General features: G+C 36.4%; 1 protein-coding gene across 5 annotated transcripts in view; it reads right to left on the reverse strand.

Annotated features, from left to right (window-relative positions):
- The window catches only part of PIGN (phosphatidylinositol glycan anchor biosynthesis class N), a 142475-nt gene that overhangs the window by 107410 nt on the left and 9479 nt on the right, over positions 1-25586 (reverse strand). For 2 of the 5 annotated variants that reach the window (XM_030926076.1, XM_010388814.2), the window contains exons 2-6: positions 8818-8955; positions 7566-7818; positions 4125-4246; positions 3577-3675; positions 956-1062 (exon numbers count right to left, since the gene is read on the reverse strand). In XM_030926076.1, coding sequence (XP_030781936.1) covers positions 956-1062; positions 3577-3675; positions 4125-4246; positions 7566-7786 — 549 coding nt within the window. In that variant the 5' untranslated portion in view covers positions 7787-7818; positions 8818-8955. Of the gene's footprint in view, positions 1-955; positions 1063-3576; positions 3676-4124; positions 4247-7565; positions 7819-8695; positions 8773-8817; positions 8956-10071; positions 10107-12752; positions 12876-25586 lie in introns of all 5 variants that reach the window. The other 3 variants (XM_030926075.1, XM_030926074.1, XM_030926073.1) reach the window with 3 other exon arrangements.

A 25586-nucleotide genomic window follows, 5' to 3' on the forward strand; every position in this document is an offset into this window, starting at 1 on the left:
ATCATTTTCTTAAAGAGATTTTATTTAAGGTGAAAGTTTTCCCTGTTGACAAAAGTATATATTAAAAGTAAAAAGAAAATTTCAAGGGAAAAGATCCTTGGAAAAAAATAGGGTTTAGTCATGAATTTTAGAGCACTCAATTTCTGCTAAGCAAATACAAAGAAAAAGGCAGATATATACTGAGGAGTACATTTACAAACAAAAATGGCTATATCATGGAGAAGTCCACAAAGTCAGTTCAAAAGACACTATTAGAAAAAAGAAGTGTCAATCAAAGCTTCTTATAATGGATGAATTATGAGTTGTTACTTGGAGATGAGGAATAATGCACTGGTAAAAGAAGAGAGACATTGTCCACAATTGAGATTTTTCACACAATTTTTGAGAATATAAATTGTATTGTATTCCTCATGAAACTATGATAATTATCACTATAAAATGTTCAAAAAACTCTAGTACTTAAAGAAACCATAGATTTTTATTATGATCAATTTGCTAATTTGTTTTTGCCTATATAATCTGCTTATCTAATTTTTCTTTAAAGTATAATTTTTTTTAAAAAATCATATACTTTGTTATTATAAATGTATTATATTTGAACAGCATTTTCCCAAAGGCTTTCATATATCTCACATGGTCCATTACTACAAGAGACTGATTCCAAGGTCAATGAAAGATCAAAATTTACCCAGGATGAATCACAAACTAGAAATGAAAAACAGGTTTCCTAAATCCTAATCTAGGGCTCATTTTACTCATAGAAACAAAGAAGTTTAAAACTTCTCTTGTTTATTGAGAATGTGTAATTTTTTATAATTAAATCTTAGAATTCAGAACAGTGTGCTACAATATAAAACTTTTAAAGCTCATGCAAACAGAAAAAACTTGAAATACAGTCTCCAATACTTCAGATAAAAATATGCTTTTTGTATATTAACCACTCAATAGCACAAACCTTAACATTATCAAAAACCCACGTATCCAGTTTTGTTGCATCTTGAGCACCAAAATCCTCTCTTTTAGCATCATAACTGTATGTATAAACATGGTCTCCACTAGCACCTGAAAAGGAAATTTGGAAAAAATAATTTTTTTACAAAATCTTTTAAACTATCATAAAATATGAGATAGTCATTCACAGATTTTTGTGAGTAACCAGAATTTTCACAAAGCATTGTTCATTATGATGGGGAAGAGAAAAATGGGAGGAATAATTAACATTTATGTATATTATGTCCTATGGACCATGCTACATACTTTAATGTATTCTATTGCTTTTTGTCCTCAAAAATAACATATTTTAATTTCACAGATTCACTATATGTTAATTAACATACCAAAATCACAACTCTAATAGCAATATAACAAAAATAAGCACAATAGTTGTCTCCCTTTAAGGATTAAACCATTCAAAACATGTGTACCCCTTAGAATGCTACAATCTAAAATAGATGAAGATGTGTGGTGTACAAACCTTCTTAACATAAGAAGAAAATTCAAATATTTCACTGCTCTTATTCATAAACTATGCATATTTTTCTCAACTTATAAGAGAATAAATATTGCTTATTGCCAAAGAGTTTGAAGGGGTCAACAGATATAATAATCTCATACATTTGCAAGACTGTATTAAGAATCTAATCAGTTTAGTGAATTTCTGAGTTTGATAGGCTCTTGCAGGTAATAAGAAAGAGATATGACTAGCGTGATGGCTCACACCTGTAATTCCTGTATCTTGGGAGGCCGAGGCAGGTGGATCACCTGAGGCTGGGAGTTCAAGACCAGCCTGGCCAACATGATGAAACCCCATCTCTACTAAAAATAGATGTGGTGTGTGGTATATGTGCGCCTGTAATCCCAGCTACTCAGGGGACTGAGGCAGGAGAATCACTTGAACCAAGGAGGCGGAGAGGTTGCAGTGAGCTGAGATTGTTCCACTGTGCTCCAGCCTGGGCAACAAGGGCAAAACTCCGTCTCAAAAAAAGAAAAACAAAAACAAAAAGAAAGAGATATAATAAAATAATACAATCTTTATAGCACCAGTTCAGCTCTAATGACCCTATTCCACAGCTCAAACATTCTACTTCCCACATCCCAAATAAAAAGATCTGACTGGGTTTGTTGCTCACTATAAGATAGGGAACATTCCTATTAGACTATCTCTAATTCAATTATTGGTCCTGTCCCATCCATTGTAGCCAGAAACAAGAATGTTAGTTTGATAAGCCATAGCAACTTAATCTATCCTTACCACCACCAGCTCCCAAAAAAACTAAACTGCTTTCCAAAGAAGGCAATATATAAATGGCAAACAGTTTGGGGCTTTTTGGTCCGCCCAGTATAATAATGTTCTATGACTATCATCTGTAAAATTCTCAATATATATTTTGCTTCCTGGACAAGTAATAATCTTCAATAGTTCCCATTATTTTAATTACACTCATGACTAAGTATGTTATAAATCCTTTCTGATAAGTGAAATGATCAATCATTCTGTTCCCACTTAAAAGCATTTAATGACATGAAATTCATCCAACTGATTTTAGAATATAAATGAATTTTCTATTTAAGAGATGTCCCAATGTTTGCAGAATCATGCATATAAACAAACAACAAATCTAAATGCTATATTCAATATATTAAATATCAAATTAAATAAATTATATGTTAAATGCCATCTATACTAAATGCCAAAATATATGGCATATTCAATATATTAAAATAGGAATTATAACTATATATTTTAACACTTAAATCTTTTGTTTTTTTTCTTTTTGAGACACGGTGTTGCTCTGTTGCCCAGTGCAGTGGCATAATCATGGCTCACTGCAGCCTCAACATTCCAGGCTCTCAAGCACTCTTCCCACCTCAGCCACCTGAGTAGTTGGGACTACAGGCACATGCCACCACACTCAGCCAATTTTTTGTTTGTTGTAGAGATGTGGGTCTCACCTTGTTGCCCAGACTGGTCTCCAACTTCTGGAGCTCAAGTGATCCACCTGCCTAGCCTCCCAAAGTGCTGAGATTACAGGTGTGAGCCACTGTGCCCAACCAATGTTTAAATCTTCATATGAATATCCACTAACTTTTAAAATGATTTACCAAAGTATAATGAACCACACCTCAACATCACCATTTATAATGAAGTTATGTGAAAAGTGCTATGCAAAATATTTCACATGAATTACATAATTTAATTCTAAAAATAAACCTATGAGACGGAAACTAATATTATCACATTTTATAAAAAGGAGATTGAAGCTCAGAGAGGTTATATAAATTGCTCAAGATTATATAGCTGTTAAGTGATAGAGCCATATACCATTTAATTGAATCCAAAATACTATCTAACTGTATGATGTACCACTATTTCAAGTATAACTAAGAAGGAAAAAAACAATGCCAATTAAACAGACACATCTATCACTGTAATTAAATATCCCTATTTCAGAAATGTTAAAAATGTAAAAATCTGTGTAAAAATCAACAAATACAGTATGTATATAAAAACAGAAAACTACCATATTGACTTATTCCCTATTTACTATTGGAGGAAACATAATCAGTGACTCTTACCTTTGGCAAACATAGGCAGGATATCTGGGCTTCCCCAGCTCCATGTGTATTTACTTTCATTAAAAAGAGAATCAAATTCTACAGGATTTTCCTTCCATCCTTCAGAAAGCAAGCAAGCAGTAATAGTAATATATACATGGTACAATAAGCCCCTGAAGAACTATTCTTCAAATAATAACAGTCAGTGAACAAATGCAAAACTAATAGTAGATTTTATATTATATATATTATACCACTATTTTTAAAAAATTAACAATAGATAATTTACTTCTTAATGAAATATAAAATTATTTTTGAACTTTCAAGAATAATATCTAGGAAAATTATGCTTCCATCCAACCCAAATTCTTTCAATAACACAGGATAATGAAATACTAAAGCTTCATTCTGGAGTCAATACCAGTGGGTGTTCATGTCAGTAAGGCATGCTAAAACATTTCCAAAGTATCTCCAAACATACCTTCACTTTGTGACATGATTAAGTGGTAAAGGACTAATATTTATTTGACAAATGTTTCATTTAATAAGATTGTCCAAATACACAATACCTTTGGCAACTGCACTGACATCTTCATAAAACCCAGCTATCAGAGCTACGTGACCTGGCCGAGATTCTGTCGGCACACGTGTATGGGATATGCCCCAGCTGCCTTCATGCATTATGATATTCCTAAAAGATATTAAAGACAAATAGTTAACACAGACTATGCTTAGATACTCTCACATAAAGCTTTAGAAACATAAGATTATTAGAGAAGGAATCAAAAGCAAAAAAGTAAGTCAAAATTTAAGAAGGAAAGGAAGGAATCCTTCAAATTCCAGCTGAGCTCATTCCATGCATCTACCAGTTGAATGAAGCAGCATGAATTTGCTGATGTAAGACCAAACAAAGAAACACTCAACCACTGCACAGAATCATGAAACAAAATACATGACTGTTGTTTTAAGCCACAAAATAGAAATGGCTTGTTATATAGAGATAAAACATATATTATGATATCAATGTTAAATTGCATTAGGTGTGATAATAGTATTGTGGTTATTTAAGAGACATAGGCTGAAGTATTTGGGGTAAAGTTTCTTGCTTTCAAATTGTCAAGAAAAAAATAATTAAAACTAGGTACATATACATGGGCACCGCTATGGTGGGAGTGGCAGAGGGTCCAGGAGAGGGTGAACACAATTATGAAAAAAGGTTAAAATTGTCATACCAGGTAAAGGGTATACAGATGTTCATCACATAATCCTTTCAACTTTTGTTTAGTTGAAAAATTCTTAAAATAAAAACTAAGAGGAGGGAAAATGGCTACACTGCTAATTAGGAGTTAAATTATATCCCCAAATTTGAGACTAAAACAGGCAGAAAGATTATTTTGCTAAAAGGTGTCAAGATTATTTAAGTTGTATCACAGTGATTTGCAAAATTTGGGGAAGAAAGCAAAACTACAAGTGATGCTATTACAGGTGAAAGGCCAGCAGAGTAATAAGTTATAAAATAGTAAACTCATCAATAACATTTTTCAAGATAAATATCTGCCTCTCAATACACTCTAAAGTAAAATATTTATAACTACTGGTGTCAGTTCTTTTACTACTGACTTACCTAATAATAAAAGCAGTTTTGGTGAAATACATACATAATACGTAAACAGTTTCAAAACCACTGGACGAAATATTAACAGAGAAATATTCTTTAACTTCTTGAGTTATATAATGAAAACTGGACTTAAACAGAAAGGGGAGGTATAAAGAAATGTGGATACTCTATTTAAAAGCATTAGTTTAGATCACAGTTTTAAAAAACGAATTTTGAGCCAGGCGTGGTAGCTCACACCTGTAATCCCAGCACTTTGGGAAGCCAAGGCAGGTGGAGGTCAGGAGTTCAAAACCAGCCTGGCCAACATGGTGAAACCCCATCTCTACTAAAGATACAAATATTAGCCGGGTGTGGTGGCATGGACCTGTAATTCCAGCTACTCAGGAGACTGAGGCAGGAGAATGGCTTGAACCTGTGAGGCAGAGGTTGCAGTGAGCCAAGATCGCACCATTGCACTCCAGCCTGGGTGACAAAGTGAGACTCCGCCTCAAAACAAACAACAACAACAAAAAAAACCTTTCAAAAACAGGCTTAGAAGAAGCTAGAAGATTCCTGACATTGTAAATATACAATGGCACACAACACAAAACATCAACTGTTTGAGCCCACAGAGTTTCCGTAAGATCCAAAGGAGAAACAAGTGCCACCAGAAAAAGTTGACTATATTTTAGCAGTATATTTTCATCATCTTAATTTTGAAATGAAGTATATTTCTCTCTTTCCTTTGGCAACTAAGAAATTCACCCAAATACTTCAATTATTTCTGAAATTTGTTACACATTTTTGTATACTGTACTTAACTTTGGTTTGATCTTATTTTCCCACAATATTCCTCTATTGACTTGAGTCACTCTTTTATTTATTTTTATCCCTCAATATGTTATGCATCTCTTTGAGCTATCATAAATTTAGTTCTGAAAATTCAACACAGCATTCAAGTTCATCCATTCTTCTAGCTGTCAACAAATATTTGTTAATTGTCCATTATGTTATAGGAACTCGAGATAAAGTAGTGGATAAGTTCCCAATCTCATGGAACTTTCATGATTGTAAGTACTATAAAGAAAAATAAAACAGGGCAGGCGCGGTGGCTCACACCTGTAATTCCAGCACTTTGGGAGGCTGAGGCGGGCAGATCATGAGGTCAGGAGATCGAGACCATCCTGGCTAACATGGTGAAACCCCATCTCTACTAAAAATACAAAAAACTAGCTGGGCGTGGTGGTGGGCACCTGTAGTCCCAGCTACTCCGGAGGCTGAGGCAGGAGAATGGCAGGAACCCGGGAGGCTGAGCTGGCAGTGAGCTGAGATTGCGCCACTGCACTCCAGGCTGGCTGACAGAGCGAGACTCTGCCTCAAAAAACAAGAGAAAGAAAACAGAGTAAAGTGATAGTAGGTAATGATGACAGATGAGGATGGGGGGAAGATACAACATGTTAGAGAAATTTCCTCTCGAATTTGATTTTAATCTCTCCACAACAGCATTAGAAGGCCTTTCAGGAGTTGCCACTAATTAGAAAAAGAGCAATTGTTTGTAGGCCCTTTGTAAGTCCAAGAAATTAAATATTTCTTTTTAAAGTGACTTAATAGAAGCCAAAGTTACATTAAACAGTGATATAAACATGAAAGGGCTCTATATTCTTTTACGGAAGGTTGTGTTTTTAATGTGAAGTCTATATTTTCTACTTAAACATCGTTGAAATTAGAAATGCATTAATATTTATGCTTGTCTTTATTTTGTAAAATCAGCAGATTTTTTTTTTTTTTTGGTTTTTTTTTGTTTGTTTGTTTGTTTGAGATGGAGTTTAGCTCTTGTTGGCCAAGCTGGAGTGCAATGGCGCCATCTCGGTTCACTGCAATCTCTGCCTCCTAGGTTCTCCTGCCTCAGCCTCCTGAATAGCTAGGATTACAGCCATGCGCCACCACGCCCAGCTAATTTTTTGTATTTTTAGTAGAAACGGGGTTTCTCCATATTGGTCAGGCTGGTCTCAAACTCCTGACCTCAGGTGATCCACGTGCCTTGGCCTCCCAAAGTGCTGGGATTATAGGCGTGAGCCACCATGCCCGGCCAGCAGATTTATTTTTGAAGAAAAAAATAATATAGTGAGTCCTGCGCCACGTTTGGGAAATTAGGACAAGTTAGGTTAAGCAGCTAAGCCTATCCATTTCAATTCGCCGTTATCAGCTTCAACAATACCAGAAATAACACCCAGGAGGAAATAAAGTGGCATCTAGTGCTGATCCATAAGACAAAGGCAAATGTACAAGTGTCCTATTCTCTTTCTCATCATCACCCCTGTGCCCAGTATGTGATAAACAGCAAGATATTTTGCAGTTTACTTAACTCAGAATAATATTTTAAGAGATGTCTCTTATGAGTGTACATGCTTACCTAATAAACGGTGCTCTAGAGGTTCCATTTTCATCTAATTCGTAAAGTGTGTCTGCTCGAAGGCCATCAGCAACAAACAACACTAATCTTCTCGCTGGAGGAGGCAATGGTGTAAACTGAGGAGTCATTCCATGAACCAAAGGAGATGTAAAATAAATGTCAAAGATGGAGGCGAAGAACACAAAATGTATAAGCAATCCCAAAGTAAAGAACAGCAGCATATCCAGTGTAACTAATTAGTCTTCAAGAACAGCTGAAAGAGGGAACAAAATTAAATTGGGGTAAATCTTAATGCAATCATATGTATTTTCACATATTTTGATGATTACAAGTAGATTAAACATATATTTTTAATTATTATATAACTCACAACTTTCATTTGTGGTGGTAACAATAAGCACTATTTAATAATGTGACATAATACTGAAATCAAATACATAATAAAGTACATCCAAGCAAAAAGAAAAAGTTCAAGTATAATAAGTAATTGGGACAAATAAACTATAATGAATTTAAGTCCATAATAAGCTCATAAAAATTAACACAGGACCAAAGAACAAATAAATAATTAAATCAGTCCTAAAAAGAGTTAGCGTTCAGCCAAGTCAAATCCTACAAAAAGAAAATATAACTTGTGCAACTCCTGGTTGTCCATATGACAATCATTGCCAATAAGGGATTTTTAATTATTGAAATCAGTTATAATTATTTAGATGTTTGTGCATTGATTTAAATTATTCAAATATTTGTGATTTTTTTTTCTTCTTACTTTGGTAATCAGCTCAGGGGTATTCTGGCTCTCTTGACTATTACCACATTGAGCAGGAAATATGCATTCTATCACATTTGACAGAATCATATGAAGTTAAATTTCATCTGTGCTTCAGAAAATCTGTACTTATTAAAGAAACATTTTATTTTAGTTCCCTGAATCAATCAAAAAGGTTACATTTTATCCATTCAATAAAAAATGTTTTCTGCATACATCACATGCATAATTGGATGCTGGGGTACCATAGAGAATATCGAGTTCTCTGTAAGTTCATCACAGAGCTGATGAACTTACAAATACTTAAGGAAGAAAAACGAAGCAATATGAAACATTTAAATAATACTGTAAAAGAAGATACCATTAAACTGCCAAGATCAAATGGAACATGGGCGTGTTTTCCAAGCCAGTCTGTAATTTGCTATTGTTGGTGAATCTCTGCAAGTCAAGGAGAAAAAAAAGAAGTATTGGAACTTGTCTTACCCGTAATGTAACGGCATTAGTCACATATAGTGATCCTAGGGTGAAAAACACCAAGGATGAGGTAATTCTAACTACAGACACATCTTTTTCTTCTTGGCCTGAAGAATCATATCATGGAAGGAAAGGATGGCAAAATACCTTGCAAAAACAAATGAAACATTGGAAAAACACTCATCAAAGTCAAGCAGATTATAAAAAAGAAAACATGACAGAGCAAAAGGTCAAATTACAAGCCACTTATTTTCTGAGAACCAAGGGTCAACTAAATATCAAAGATATTCTACAAAGTACAAAAGTTCCTTAGTGAGTAGATGCTATTTTGCATCTCATAGTTAACCGACAAAGAGAATCTTTACGTGTTATATAGCATATTCCCTCCCCTCTTTCGTGCTACTACAAATCAACTTTCTATTTTCTGAGGCAGTTTAGAATAATAATCACTGTACTTAATTTTTTTAAAAAGTAAACTTTATGTATTTTTACTAAACAACCTAATGAACATTAAATGCTAAACTATCAATGTGAATGTAAAATAATTCTGAATATATTTGTGTTATTTTCTAAAATATATTCTTCTCAATGTAGAATTAAAGATTCAATGATTGTGAAAAATTCTTCAAATTACCAAACCGATTTAAAATTCCATTAAAGACATGTTAAATAACTATTTACCCAAATCTGAAAGTTCTGAACATTGACAGTAATCTTTTTAGTGCATCAGTCATATTACGGTACTTTAAATTTACATCCGTTTTTATTTGCTTGCCTGCTAGCCAGTAAGGGTGTGTACTGATTTCCTAGTTACAGTTTTTCATGGCTTGCTCTTTTGTTTTGATTATTATAGTAGAGTTCTTTTAGACATTAGACCTTTTCTACTCTAGAGACAACACAGAGGTCCCAGTGAAAAAAGGACTATGGTACACCTAATAATAAACCTGACCCAGTTGTATTTTCCTGTTGGAGATAAACTTTACTGCGTTATTTTCAAAGCTAATATTTGCAGGGTGCTCTGGTCCCTGAAGAAACCTAGAGTAGTTACCTTTGTGGCACATGGTATTTTTTGTTTTCAATTTTGTTTCAAGAGCCTTTTGTTGAGCCAACTGCTTAAAATTCCCTCAGAGAATACGAAGAAGAAATGCAAAAGTATCTATATCTAAATTTACCCTCCAGGTTTATCATCATCTGTTTAAAAAGATTTAGCTTTTAAGGAACATCCATGTTCAAAATTATAGGTCTCCAAAGGCTATAACTCACCTCACTTTGCCCAGGACTGAGACATAATACTGTTTCTAGAACATAAAATATTTTTTAAAATTGTTTAAAAATTCACATAACATTTACCATTTTAGACATTTTAAAGCACAGAGTTCTGTAGTGTTAAATATATTCACAGTGTTGTACAACCAATCTCCAGAACTTTTCATCTTTCAAAACTGCAACTCTATACCCATTAAACAACTCTCCATTCCCTCCTGCCCTAATGCTGGGGAACCACTGTTCTACTTTCTATTTCCAGGAGTATAACTATTCTTGCTACTGCATACAAGTGAAATTATACAGTATTTGTTCTTTTTTGATTAGCTTATTTTACTTAGCATAATGTCCTCAAGTTTCATCCATCTTGTAGCATATCAGAATTTCCTTCCTTTTTAAGACTGAAATCAGACCATTGCATGTATATATCACATTTTGGTTATCTAGTCACTTATTCATAGACATTTGAGTTGCCTGTACCTTTTGGTGACTGTGAATGATACTATGAACATGGGTACACAATCAGTTTTGTTTTAAAATAAACATTGGATATTGACCAGAGGCAGTCATGTAGATCACTTAATTACAAGAAGCTGGAAAACATGGAAAACTGAGGAAATATATAGTAAATATCACTGTCTCTGCTGCAGACATATTTTTACACATATTTAATACTATAATATATAACATAACGTATTAGTCCATTTTCACATTGCTATGAAAAACCACCTGAAACTGGGCAATTTATGAAGAAAAGTGGTTTAATTGACTCACAGTTCCACAGGCTTAACAGGAAGCATGACTTCGAGGCCTCAGGAAACTTACAATCACGGCAGAAGACAAAGGAGAAGCAAGCACACCTTACCATGGCAGAGCAAAAGAGAGAGTGAGCAAAGTGGGAAGTGCCACAGACTTTCGAACACCCAGATCTCATGAGAACTCACTGTCAGGAGAACAGCAAGGGGGAAATCCACTCCATGATTCAATCGCTTCCCACCAGGTCCCTCCCCCAACGCGTGGGGATTACATTTCGAGATGGGATTTGGGTGGGAATGCAGAGCCAAACCATATCACACAGTAACACGTACATTATGTTGATTATTATCACATATAATCATTATTATGTATATGTTAATACATATATTAATTACACTGGCTGAATGTAGAGAGCAGATTGTAGTAGGTAAAGAAATGAATCAAGGAGACTGTTGGAAAGCTAGTTAGTATGTAAAATAGGTCAAGAAAGAGATTATTGTTGATTAGTATAAATTAGTGTAGTGGAAGTTAATAGAAGGAAGTTGATGACTGAGTTATACTTTGGAGGGAGATGAGGAAGGCTGCTATGGTTTGCGCTTTTCCCCACCAAAAGGCATGTTGATATTTGACCCCATTGTGGCTGTGATGGGAGATGGGGCCTAGTGAGAGGTGTTTAGGTCACACGGTTGGATCCCACATGAATGGGTTGGTGCTATTCTCACAGCACTGAGTTCTCACTCTGGAGCAGAGGGATTAGTTCTCCGGGAATGGATTAACTCATGTTCTCACAAGTGGGTTGTTGTAAAGTGAGGTTCCTCCTCCTGCTCAGTCCCTCTTCACACATGTTCACATCCCCTTTGTTCTTCTCTGCAATGTTATAACAAAGCACAGAAGCCCTCACCAGAAGCCAGGTCCATGCCCTTTAACTTATTTGCCTATAGAACTGTGAAGTAAATAAACCTCTTTTCTTTATATATTACCCAGTTTCAGGTATTCTGTTATAGCAACACAAAACAAAGACCTGGGGCTTCAATAAAAGAATATGGGTAAAGAGGTAAAAAATGACTTCCAGATTTCTGGTTTGAGCATGTGAATGGTCTTTAACTTAGAGAAGGAAAAGATTTCCTTACATGACATGGCGGGACATAAAGCTGAGGAAGAAAGTATTGAGCATTTTCTTTTTGATATATTAAATTTAAGCTTGAGATGTCATAATAAAAAGGCAGACAGTTACTGTGAAACTCAAGAGAGGAGTTCTTAACTACAAGAATGACCTAGAGAAAGCCACTACTAGAGACAGAAAAAAATTACCCAGTGAAGTAGAAGGAAAGCCAGAAGAGGGGCCCTTGAAGTTAAAAGAACAGTGATTCAAGTGTGAAGGGTGTGGTTAACTGTCAGATCCGCTTAAAGGCTGGAGTAAGGACAGTAATGAGTAATCTGGGAGCTTGGAGTCCTTGTTAACTTTACTGAGAAGTTTAAACAGTCGTGTGAGCTGAGTCCCATTAAAGTGGTTGTTTGAAAAGTAAATGGGAGGTGAGGGAGTGAGAGTGGAATGAGCGCAACTCTTCAGGAGAATACTAACTTTGAAGAAAAGAAGAAAAATAAAAATTGATGTAGGGTCAGTAAAGGGTTTTCCTAAGCTATTAGAGACTAGAAGATGTGTGCGCCGAGGAATAATTTAGAATATAGAAGGATATGAATGATGCAGTAGAAAGCTGAAGTTAAATTCTCAGGATAGCAAGAGGGGATGGAATGGAAAGCACAAGTGGAGGAGCTGGGCTACTCTGAGTGTGCGCAGGACCTTCTTGCATTTAGCACTGAAAGTCTAGCAGCCAGGGAAACGAAACGTATTGGTTGCAGGCAAACTATTATTGGGCTCTGGTTGGCTCTACCCTGCAGCAGGCTTCTTCTCGTCTTTCACGCACCTTCTCAAATGTCATCAACTAAAGTTTCCTCCGATCACTCTGAAGTAGGCCCCTCCTCAATCTTCTTTGATCCAAACAATCATATATTCTGTAGCTATTGTTAATATTCATTTAGTGGCAAGGCTGTGGAGAAACAGGAACACTTTTTACACTGTTGGTGGGAGTGTAAATTAGTTCAACCATTGTGGCAGACAGTGTGGCAATTCCTCAAGGATCTAGAACCAGAAATACCATTTGACCCAGCAATCCCATTACTGGGTATATGCCCAAAGGATTATAAATCATTCTATATAAAGACACATGCACACGTATGTTTACTGCAGCACTATTTACAACAGCAAAGACTTGAACCAACCCAAACACCCATTAATGATAGACTGGATAAAGAAAATGTAGCACATATACACCATGGAATATTATGCAGCCATAAAAAAGAATGAGATCATGTCATTTGCAGGGACATAGATGAAACAAGAAGCCATCATTCTCAGCAAACTAACACAGGAACACAAAACCAAATACCACGTGTTCTCACTCGTGAGAGTTAAACAATGAGAACACATGGACACAGAGAAGGGAACAACAAACACCAGGGCCTCTCGGGGGGGTGGGGGACAAAAGAAGGAACAGCATTAGGGCAAATACCTAATGCATGCAGGGCTTGAAACCTAGATGACAGGTTGATAGGTGCAGTAAACCAACATGGCACATGTATACCTGTGTAACAAACCTGCACATTCTGCACATGAATCTCAGAACTTCAAGTAAAAAATAAAATAAAATAAATATGTAGTGTATCTCTTCCACTAGAATGTAAGCTCCTTAAGAACACAGATTGACACCTTATTCTCTCCCGTATGCCTTGTTATTGACAGAGAGCAGGAGCACTCGATAGATAGATAGATAGATAGATAGATAGATAGATAGATAGATAGATAGATAGAGATATATTCTGTGTATATATACACACACATATACAGATATATCTATCTATATATCTATATATACAGATATAGGTGTGTGTGTGTGTGTGTGTGTGTGTGTATTCAAAGTTGGCCAGGCGTGGTGGCTCATGCCTGGAATCCCAGAACTTTGGGAGGCCGAGGTGGGTGGATCTCTTGAGGTCAGGAGTTCAAAACCAGCCTAGCCAATGTGGTGAAACCCTATCTCTACCAAAAATACAAATATTAGCCAGGTATGGTGGTGCACACCTGTGGTCTCAGCTACTCGGGAGGCTGAGGCAGGAGAATCGCTTGAACCTGGGAGGCAGAGGCTGCAGTGAGCCAAGATGGCACCACTGCACTCCAGCCTGGGCGACAGAGTAAAACTCCGTCTCAAAAAAAAAAAAAACAAAGTTATATGTCTCCGTAACACACACACTCTCTCTCTCTCTCTCTCTCTATATATATATATATACACACACACACACACTAGAAGTGTAGTGATAAGTTATTGTAGATAATGTATTGTGAAATTTACATTTCCCTGATCAATGATGATGAGCAACTTTTCACATGTTTAATCGACATCTTTTAATCTCATCTTATTGTCCCTTCTCATTTTTTTAACGGTGTCTATAAAAAAACAGTACTTTTAAATTCTGATTAAGTTCAGCCAGGTGCAATGGTTCACACTTGTAATCCCAGCGCTCTGGGAGGCCAAGGTGGGTGGATCACCTGAGGTCAGGAGTTTAAGACCAGCCTGACCAAAAATGGAGAAACCCCATCTCTACTAAAAATACAAAATTAGCCGGGCGTGGTGGCACATGCCTGTAATCTCAACCACTTGGGAGTCTGAGGCAGGAGAATTGCTTGAACCCGGGAGGCAGAATTTGTGGTGAACCAAGATTGCACCATTGCACTCCAGCCTGGACAACAAGAGTGAAACTCCGTCTCAAAAAAAAAAAAAAATCTGACTAAGTTCAATCTACCAACTTTTCTTTCTGGTTATTACATTTTATGTCTCAACTATGGAATCATTGTAAGTAACCATGCTTTCTTTATTACACATTTTTAATATCTTTTATTTGAAAATAATTTTAAACTTAAAGTTACGAGAATGGTACAAACACCTGCATACCCCTTAGCATATTCACCTAATGTTAACATTTTCCCTATTTGTGCTTTTTTTCCCACTCCTTCTCTGCTTTGCTCTATTCCAGCCTTGCCTCTGTGCTTTATCCTTTTTCTCTGTATATATGTGATCACATAACATTGTTTCTGAACCATTTGAGGATAAGGTATATACACCAGGACTCTTTATTCCTAAATACCTCAAATACCTAGAAATTACTTCGTAGGAATAATGATACTCTCTTATATACCTATGTTATAGGTATCAATTCAGTAAATTCAGCATCAATGTAATATTTAATCTACCATTCATATTCCGATTGTGTGAAGTGATCCAATAATGTTCTTTATGGCATTTTTATAGCTTTACTGAGACAAAATTGACCAAAAAACTGTACATAAAGTGTAATAATCACTATCATAAGGAACAAACTCATTAACCCTGAAAGTTTTCTTATGAGTCTTTGTAATCCAACATCACCCCATTTCCTAGACAACCACTAATTTTTTTGTTTGTTTGTTTTTGAGACAGGGTCTCACCTTGCTAACCAGGCTGGAGTGCAGTGGCCTGATCTCAGCTCACTGCAACCTCCACCTCCCAGGTTCAAGCAATTCTCATGCCTTAGCCACCTGAGCAGCTGGGACTACAAGCATGTACCACCAGGCTCAGCTAATTTTTGTATTTTTAGTACAGATAGGATTTTGCCATGTTGGCCAGGCTGGTCTTGGAACTCCTGACTTCAAGTGATGTGCCCACCTTGGCCTCCCAAAGTGCTGGAATTATAGGTGTACCGTGCCCAGCCCACTAATGTATTTTCTACCACTATAGATTTGTTTACATTTTTGAATTTTATAAAAATCTATTTCTGCATCATGTACTCTCTTCCATCTGAATTCTTCCACTGAGCATAAATACTTTTAGAATCATACATGTTTGTTCCTTTTTATTATTGAGCATTATTCCATTGCATGGATACAGCACAATTTGTTTACTCATGCTCATGTTAACAGACACTTGTGTTGTTTCTAAAAGTTTTTGGCTATTTCAAATAAAGCTGCTATGAAGAATCATGTAACAGCGTATGTGTGGGCATGTGCTTTCATTCCTTCTTTTTTTTTTTTTTGAAACTCCTGGGCTCAAGCAATCCTCCTGCCTTGGCCTCCCAAAGTGTTGAGGAGACAGGCATGAGTCACTGCTTTCATTTCTCTTCAGTGAACACTTGGGAATAAAACGGCTAGGTCAAATTGTAAATACATGTTTAACTTTTTTTTTTCCTTGAGACAAAGTCTTGCTCTGTTGCCCAGGCTGCAAGTTAAAAAGCCATGTTTAACTTTTTCAGAAACTGACAAACTAGTTGTTTTCCAAAATTGTACAACTTTACATTCCCACCAGCAACATATGAGAGTTTCAGTGGCTCTAATCCTCAGCAATACCTGGCATTGTCAATCTTTTAAACTTCATCTGAAGTGGGTGTGTACTGGTAGCTTGTTGTGATTTTAATACAATTTCCCTAATGACTAACGTTATTGAGTATCTTTCCATAGGCTTACTGATCTACCATTTGTATGGATTTAATTTTTTAATTAGACTGTCTTCTTGTTACAGAATCATAATGGTTCTTAATATATTCTAGATGCAGGCATATCACATCTTATTATGCTTTACTTGATTGCTCTTTGCAGATTTATTTTTGCAAATTGACAAGTTTGAGGCAACCCAGCATTGAGCAAGTATATTGGTGCTATTTTTCCAACAATATGTGCTCACTTCATGTCTCTGTGTCATATTTTGTAATTCTTGCAATTATTTCAAATATTTTCATTACTACTGTCAGTTATGTTGACCTGTGATCAGTGATCTTTGATGTTATGATTGTAACTGTTTTGAGACAATTACATATAAGACAGCAAACTTAATAAATGTTGTGTATGTTCTGACTGTTCCACCAACTGGCCATCCTCCATCCCTCTCCCTCTCCTTGGGCCTTGCTATTCCAAAACACAACTAAATTGAAATTAGGACACTTAATAACCCTACAATGGCCTCTTAAGTGTTCATGTGAAAGGAATACTCATGTGTCTCCCATTTTAACTCAAAAGTTAGAGATGATTAAGCTTAGTGAAGAAGGCATTTTGAAGGCCAAGATAGGCTGAAAGCTAGGCCTCTGGTTTTAAACAGTTACCCAGTTTATAGATGCAAAGGAAAAGCTCTTGAAGAAAATTAAAAGTGTTACTCCAGTGAATACATGAATGCTAATAAAGTGAAACAGTCTTATTGCTGATATGAAGAAAATTTAAGTGGTCTGGATAGAAGATCAAACCAGCCACAACATTTCCTCAAGCCAAAGCCTAATTCAGAGTAAGACCCTAACTCTCTTCAATCTATGAAGGCTGAGAGAGGTAAGGAAGCTGCAGAAGCAAAGTCAGTATCTATAAAAAAGCATGATGACATTCTGTTTGGAACGGAGTTAAATCCATAGACCAACTGGGGAAGAACTGATAACAATATTTAGTCTCTCTGTCCAGGAATACAGTATAACTCTCCATTTATTCAGGTCTTCTTCAATTTCCCTCAGCAATGTTCTGTAGTTTCAAATGTATAGATCTTATACATCATTTTTAAATCCTATCTTTACAAATTTCATATTTTTGGTACTATTGTACTGTTATTTTTTATTTTAATTTCTCCTTGTTAATTCTTAAATCAACATTGATTGTTATATAATGACCCTGTACCTTGCAACACTGATCAACTGTTATGGTGGCTTTTGTGTAAATGCTTTTTAACTTTCTGGAGATAATCAGGTTATCTATGAACAAAGACAATTGTACTTCTTCTTTGTCAATCTTTATGTATTTATATCTAATGCTTTTTGTATTATCTAGAACCTCCAGTATGATGTGGAATAGAAGTGGTTACAGCAGAAATCCTTGCCTTGTTTCCAATATTAGGATGAATGCTGTCAGTTTTCCAGGTTTTTGTAGATTCCCTCTATTAGGATGAGAAAGTTCCCTTTTACTCCTAATATGCTGACAGCTTCAAATTATGAATGGATGTTGGATTTTGTCAAATGCTTTTTGTTGCATCTACTGAGATAATTATGATCATCTGATTTTTCTATTTTGGCCTGTTAATGTGGTGAATTACTATTGATCAAATTTCAAATGTTAAACGCATCTTACATTCCCAGAATAAATCCCACTTAGTCATTAAGTATTATCCTTTCCACATATTGTTGGTCTTAGTTAAAATTTTACCACTCTTTGCAGCAAAGTTTATGAAAGATATGAGACTGTAATTTTCTTTTCTTATATTTTTCTGTGGTTTTGGTATCAGACAATGAGTTGGGAAATGCTGTTCCTTCTTGTACTTTTTGGAAGAGTTTGTGTAAAATTTGTATTATTTCTTCCTTTATTGAGTAACAAAATTCACCAATGAAACCACTGGCTTGGGGTTTTCTTTGTGACAAGGTTTTTAACCATAAATCCAATGTTTTCATATATATAGATATAAACACACATAGATATTCAGATTATATATTACTTCTTAAGTAAGCTTTTGTAGTTTTCAAGGAATTTATCCATCTGTCCATTTCATCTTCATTGTCAAATTTATTGACTAAAATTGTCCATAATATTAACCTATTATCCCTTTTTCCTGTCCTGCAGTACAGGATCCAGTCTAAGGCCAAGTATCACATTTATTTATTCAAAATAAGTCATTTTTCAAGTACTTAATTCCTTTCAGTTAGATCTTAAATTCTATCCAGAGCTAAAGTACATATGGCATATTTAGATTTACAGATGTTCACTTTGATTTAAATACCTCCTCTTTATCATGGAAATAAATCTTAGTACTCTTCCTAACGTACTTATAAGTTAAGTACATTGTGATGTATTTGTAAATGCAAATGTATATTTGCATTTAGGCAAACACCACAGTAATTATTGCCACCAAGATCCATTGATAAATGCTAATTTATCAATGACAAATATACAAATAGCATTTACAAATAACTCCCTGGGCTCATGTTCTTTCTTGCCCCATTTGCCACTGCACTGCTTTGCTAAGGTAAGGATCAAAGTTTATGTGTTAAAAGATAATATAAATTTTCCAAAGTTTATTGAAGTAACAAAACATTTTATTTGAGAACTTTGACCATCTTAAAGTTATAATAGTCAACATAAAAATCTAGCTCTGTTATGTAATAAGAGTGGATTCTAGTAAAGTCCCTGTTACTGTTTCCTTATCCATAAAAAAGACACCATGAGCCCTACTCCATTACAGAAGTATTGTGGGAAATAAGCAGACTCCACAACGACACCATACAAACATAAAATATTAGCAATACTAAAAATAACTAGATTGTGAAGCAACCCAACTCACATTTTTTTTTTTTTTTTTTTTTTTTTTTTTTTGAGATGGAGTCTCGCTCTGTCGCCCAGGCTGGAGTACAGTGGCGCGATCTCGGCTCACTGCAAGCTCCGCCTCCCGGGTTCACGCCATTCTCCTGCCTCAGCCTCCCGAGTAGCTCGGACTACAAGCGCCCGCCACCTCGCCCGGCTAGTTTTTTGTATTTTTTTAGTAGAGACGGGGTTTCACCGTGTTAGCCAGGATGGTCTCGATCTCCTGACCTCGTGATCCGCCCGTCTCGGCCTCCCAAAGTGCTGGGATTACAGGCTTGAGCCACCGCGCCCGGCCCCAACTCACATTTTTAAAATCAAACTGTAAATAGTTGATTTACATTATGCTGAAGAAAGAAATAGAAGAGACAAAGATATATTTTCCTGCCAAATTGGTAATTAATATTGGGACTTCTTATTGGTGATCCAAATCATGCAAATAAACTCTGTAAATAATGAGGATTTTGACAATAACCCCATTCAGCCATTTATTAGGTTATGGTCTACAAAATTTTAAAAGACAACTTGGTGTCTATTTTGTTTATTTATTTTTGAGACAGTGGTCTCACTCTGCCACCCAGGCTGCAGCGCAGCAGTACAACTTCCGAGGCTCAGACAATCCTTCCACCTCAGCCTCCCAAGTAGCTGGGACCACAGGGTGTGCCACTACACCTGGCTAATTTTATTTTACTTTTTGTAGAGACTGGGTCTTACGGTGTCACCCAGGCTGGTCTTGAACTCCTGGGCTGAAGCAATCCTCTCACCTCGGCCTCTCAAAAAGTGCTGGTATTACATGTGTAAGCCATTAGGTACATTACTAAAATTACCCAAACTTTGTATTTCTCACCTTTTAAAATGCAGATAATACCAATGAATTATAAAAATGGTAGTGAGGATTAAAATAAATGTATGTCAAGTACCTAGCCCAACACTTGGCACTCAGTAAATGATAACACTTCAGTTTTGCTTCACAAAGATAAACTAAACATTATGAAATAAGAATAGTCATATGGTCGCTAAATTCTGCCAATTCAACCACCTCATTAATTCTCTCCCTTCATCCTTTCCAACTGGAACACAAGGAAGAGCAACAAATAGGGGGCAAAAGCTAAAAAGCCTTCCATACTTTCACTATTAAAACAGATCATTTCTCGGTCGGGCACAGTGGCTCACGCCTGTAATCCCAGCACTTTGGGAGGCCGAGGCGGGCAGATCACAAGGTCAGGAGTTCGAGACCAGCCTGACCAATGTGGTGAAACCCCATCTCTACTAAAAATACAAAAATTGGCTGGGCGTGGTGGCGGGCACCTGTAATCCCAGCTACTCAGGAGGTTGTGGCAGGAAAATCACTTGAATCTGGGAGGCGGAGTTTACAGTGAACCAAGATCATGCCACTGCACTCCAGCCTGGGCAACAGAGTAAGACTCCATCTCAAAAAAAAAAAAAAAACCTGATCATTTCTCATCTTCTCATCATCTACCTTAGAAACACTTCCACAGCAGCTCCTAGTTCACTGCTGTAATTATTTACTTCTTCAAGTTTACATACTAAATTATATGATCTTTTAGATACACTCCCAGTTGCTTCTATATTCACAACATTCTTCCACCTGTGACTGACGCATTAATAGCTCCTTAGTAAATGTTTACTGCCTATATGAAGAAATGGCATATTAGAAAACAAAGGCAATTGAGTCAAACTTTGATTTCACAAAAGAACAAGCTGAAGGCCAGAGACATGAAGTGAGGTCTCAGCTCATACTGTTAGTTAATATGCAGCAGTAAAAATCTAATTAGGGGAGATGAACAAGTAAACAATTATAAAGACTTAACTACCATCATAGACACATTTACTTATAACGATTGTATTATGCAATAGAAGCTTATATTATTCATATTTTCTCTGATCCTATTAAATTCCCAATATTATTAATTAAATCAGTTAAATTAATGCTAACGCATTATTTTTAAAAGCGCTTTAGGTAAGTATTCACAATATTTTTAAAAACATATATAGCAACTAGCTGAACAGAAAAATGAATGTCCTATATAATTACTTAGTTCCTATAAAAATCATGGCTATGAGACAATGAGACCATTTTTAAACTGTCATGCAATTCAATCCCCTCCCCCTCAAAAAAACTTTTAAGAGGATCTGAAAACTTCCCTAATCAAATTAATATAATATTTTCTTGATTACAGACTCGCAGTGTTCACTACTAAACATGAATGACATAAACATTATATATTTAATGTTTCTTAGTGTCCAGTTGAGTTTTGCTTTCAAAAGAACTCATGTTTTCACTTCTCCACATTCACTGCCATCAGATAAGTCCACTATTTTTCACCTGGACCTCCCCAACAACTTACAAATGGTTTCCCTACCAAACTGCAGAAAACTACACAATGTAAGTTTCTCCCTTCGTCTAAAGTAATTATATATTTCACTTTACAAATTGTAGTACATTTCATTTGTTCACTATACTTCATTCTAATTGTCCTTCAGGAATTTTATACACAGGTACTGACCCCAAAACTCAGATTAAAGGTTAAAACTCTTTAACCCATTCCCCATAAAATTTCCACTTTCTTCCCTTTCAATGTAAATTAGATTACATCTTTTCCCTTCTTAAAATCTGTGAGTGGCTTTCCATTGTTCCAAGAGTAATGTCCTATGTTCTTCCACTATCTACATGGCCCTGCATACCTCTCTCACCTCATTATGGCATCCTATCACCTTCCACCTTGGGCTCCCAAAGTGCTGGGATTACAGGTGTAAGCCACCACACCCGGCCAAATGTATGTTTCTAAGATGTATCCTCAGACTAGAATATAAGCTAGAATGAAGGCAATGACTGTGTTTCTGTTCACTCATGCTCACCACCTAATGGCATAGTGCAGTCACTTTATGATTCATTGGTGGAACGAGTGTATATTTGAACTTTATTTATTTATTTTCCCCCAGTTCACTGAAAAGTATAGTTAATGCAGCATCAAGTCAAAGAGAAATTTTACCTATTTTGGGGAAGATGGCAGGAAGACAGCCATTCTCCCGCCTCAGCCTCTGGAGTAGCTGGGACTACAGGCACCCGCCACTATGCCCGGCTAATTTTTTGTATTTTTTAGTAGAGACGGGGTTTCACTGTGTTAGCCAGGATGGTCTTGATCTCCTGACCTGGTGATCCGCCCGCCTCGGCCTCCCAGAGTGCTGGGATTACAGGCATGAGCCATCACGTCCAGCCAATATTTGCAGTGTTAAAGAAACTTCTCCAAATATTTACTCCTTGTACAGGGAAAAATACTAACAATGGAGAAAATAGTCAGACACCATTTAACCAAGTGGTCATGGTTAACATAACCAATAGTAAAACATACTAACATCATGTAACCCTGACCAGATGCACTGAGAAAGGCAAAACATGGTAGTCTTGGCAAAAGAACATGTGGTATTCTTGTTAAAAATGCATAATCTCAATCTAATAATGGCAATATATCAGATAGACCCAAATTGAGACAGTCTACAAAATAATGCACAAGTACTCTGTAAAAGAATTAAGTAGGTTCAAGAGACTTACCTAAACACAACAAGGGAAACTGGATGAGAAAATAGACAATAGTGGGAAAACTAGTTAAGTTCAAGTAAGATCTGTAGTTACTAGTATTATACAAATACTAGTATACTGGTTTTGATAATTATATGATATTTATGTAAGATGTTCACATTAGATGAAGTTGAGTAAAGAGTGTACTGGAACTCTGTACTGTTTTTGCAGCTTTTCAACAGATCTAAAAATTATTTTTAAATAAAAAGTAAAAAAAAAAAAAATTGGAGCCTGAATCTTACTCAAAAGATACACTGTTATAATTATAAACCACCAAAAGTTTTATGGATAGCTCTGATTTCACGTAATCTTTGCTCTTGTCAAACATTACTTGCTAAACTTACAGACTATCAGTGATTTAATGTTCACATTGGCATAAACCATACTAAAAAGCTTATGAATTAAAGATGGTGTCCCATAGGTCCTTCTGGCTTTGTTCACTTTTCTTCATTCCTTTTTCTTTTTGCTTCTATAATTCCAATTGCCCCATCTTCAAGTTCACTGATTCTTTCTTCCACCTGTTCAAATTTGCTGCTGATGAGCAAGGACTTCATGTCTAAAACACCAAAAGCAACGGCAACAAAAACCAAAATTGACAAATGGGATCTAATTAAACTAAAGAGCTTCTGCATAGCAAAAGAAACTACCATCAGAGTGAACAGGCAACCTACAGAATGGGAGAAAATTTTTGCAGTCTACTCATCTGACAAAGGGCTAATATCCAGAACCTACAAAGAACTCAAAGAAATTTACAAGAAAACAAACAATCCCATCAAAAAGTGGGCAAACGATATGAACAGACATTTCTCAAAAGAAGACATTCATACAGCCAACAGACACATGAAAAAATGCTCGTCATCACTGGCCATCAGAGAAATGGAAATCAAAACCACAATGAGATACCATCTCACACCAGTTAGAATGGCAATCATTAAAAAGTCAGGAAACAACAGGTGCTGGAGAGGATGTGGAGAAATAGGAACACTTTTACACTGTTGGTGGGATTGTAAACTAGTTCAACCATTATGGAAAACAGTATGGCGATTCCTCAAGGATCTAGAACTAGAAGTACCATATGACCCAGCCATCTCATTACTGGGTATATACCCAAAGGATTATAAATCATGCTGCTATAAAGACACATGCACACGTATGTTTATTGCGGCACTATTCACAATAGCAAAGACTTGGAATCAACCCAAATGTCCATCAGTGACAGACTGGATTAAGAAAATGTGGCACATATACACCATGGAATACTATGCAGCCATAAAAAAGGATGAGTTTCTGTCCTTTGTAGGGACATGGATGCAGCTGGAAACCATCATTCTCAGCAAACTATCGCAAGAACAGAAAACCAAACACCACATGTTCTCACTCATAGGTGGGAACTGAATAATGAGATCACTTGGTCTCAGGAAGGGGAACATCACACACCAGGGCCTATTATGGGGAGGGGGTAGGGGGCAGGGATTGCACTGGGAGTTATACCTGATGTAAATGACGAGTTGATGGGTACTGACGAGTTGATGGGTGTAGCACACCAAATGGCACAAGTGTACATACGTAACAAACCTGCACATTATGCACATGTACCCTAGAACTTAAATAAAAAAATAAAAAAAAAAGAGGGAGATTTCGGCAAGGGAGTGATGGGGAAGACTAGTTACAGGCAGTTGTTGGAGATACTGAAGCCTTGAACCCAACCTTAACAAAGGTGGGCGGGAAAAGTGTATTTAAGAGATTGAACTTGGTGAGTAATTCGTCAAGGGTAAATAAAACTCAAGAGTGACTCATAGGTTTCTGACTTGAGTGGCTTAGAAAATGAAGGTGTCTGAGATGAAATACGAAAGAGAAGCAGCTTGGAGGAAGGGAAGAAATGTAACTATTATCCAGTCAAGATTCTTGAGTTGGGCCGGGCACGGTGGCTCACGCCTGTAATCCCAGCACTTTGGGAGGCCGAGGCGGGCGGATCACGAGGTCAGGAGGTGGAGACCATCCTGGCTACCACAATGAAACCCGGTCTCTGCTAAAAATACAAAAAATTAGCCGAGCAAGGTGGCGGGCACCTGTAGTCCCAGCTACTCAGGAGGCTGACGCAGGAGAATGGCGTGAACCCAGGAAGCGGAGCTTGCAGTGAGCCGAGATTGTGCCACTGCACTTCAGCCTGGGCGACAGAGCGAGACTCCATCTCAAAAAAAAAAAAAAAAAGATTCTTGAGTTGGCAGTGCGTATAGCATACCTAGTAGACCACTGAATATATTGATCTAGGGTTCAAGAAAGGTTTTTAATTAGAACAGGACTTTTTAAAGTGTGGTGCACAGACCAAATAGAAATACTGGATACCCTTTTGAGAAATTCCTGAGGTCAAAACTACTTAAATAACATCACTAACATGTGAACATATTTGCCTTTTTCATTGTGTTGGTATTTGCACTGTTGATGTGAAAAGAATGGTGGCTAATACTACTGGTGTCTTAGCACATGTGTAGGCAGTAGCATCTACTACGGGGAGCCTGGCAGCTTTCAAACACTTTAAGACTTCTCCGAGAAGATAGGTGATGATGTTTCAAATGTGATTGGTTGCCTTGTTTTGATGTTGTACATTAAAAGCTGTCAACATTCGGAAAATGTGTAACCCAAGAAATCAATATTTTTCCAAATAACAAATATATGATGTTATAATATCCTGCCTGGTTAAAAGATCCTTTCAAAGTGCAAGGTAGACCAGTGGATTTTAACGCAATAAAGTATGAG

This window comes from Rhinopithecus roxellana, chromosome 21 (assembly GCF_007565055.1).
Source record: "Rhinopithecus roxellana isolate Shanxi Qingling chromosome 21, ASM756505v1, whole genome shotgun sequence".
NCBI classification, from domain to species: Eukaryota; Metazoa; Chordata; class Mammalia; order Primates; family Cercopithecidae; genus Rhinopithecus; species Rhinopithecus roxellana.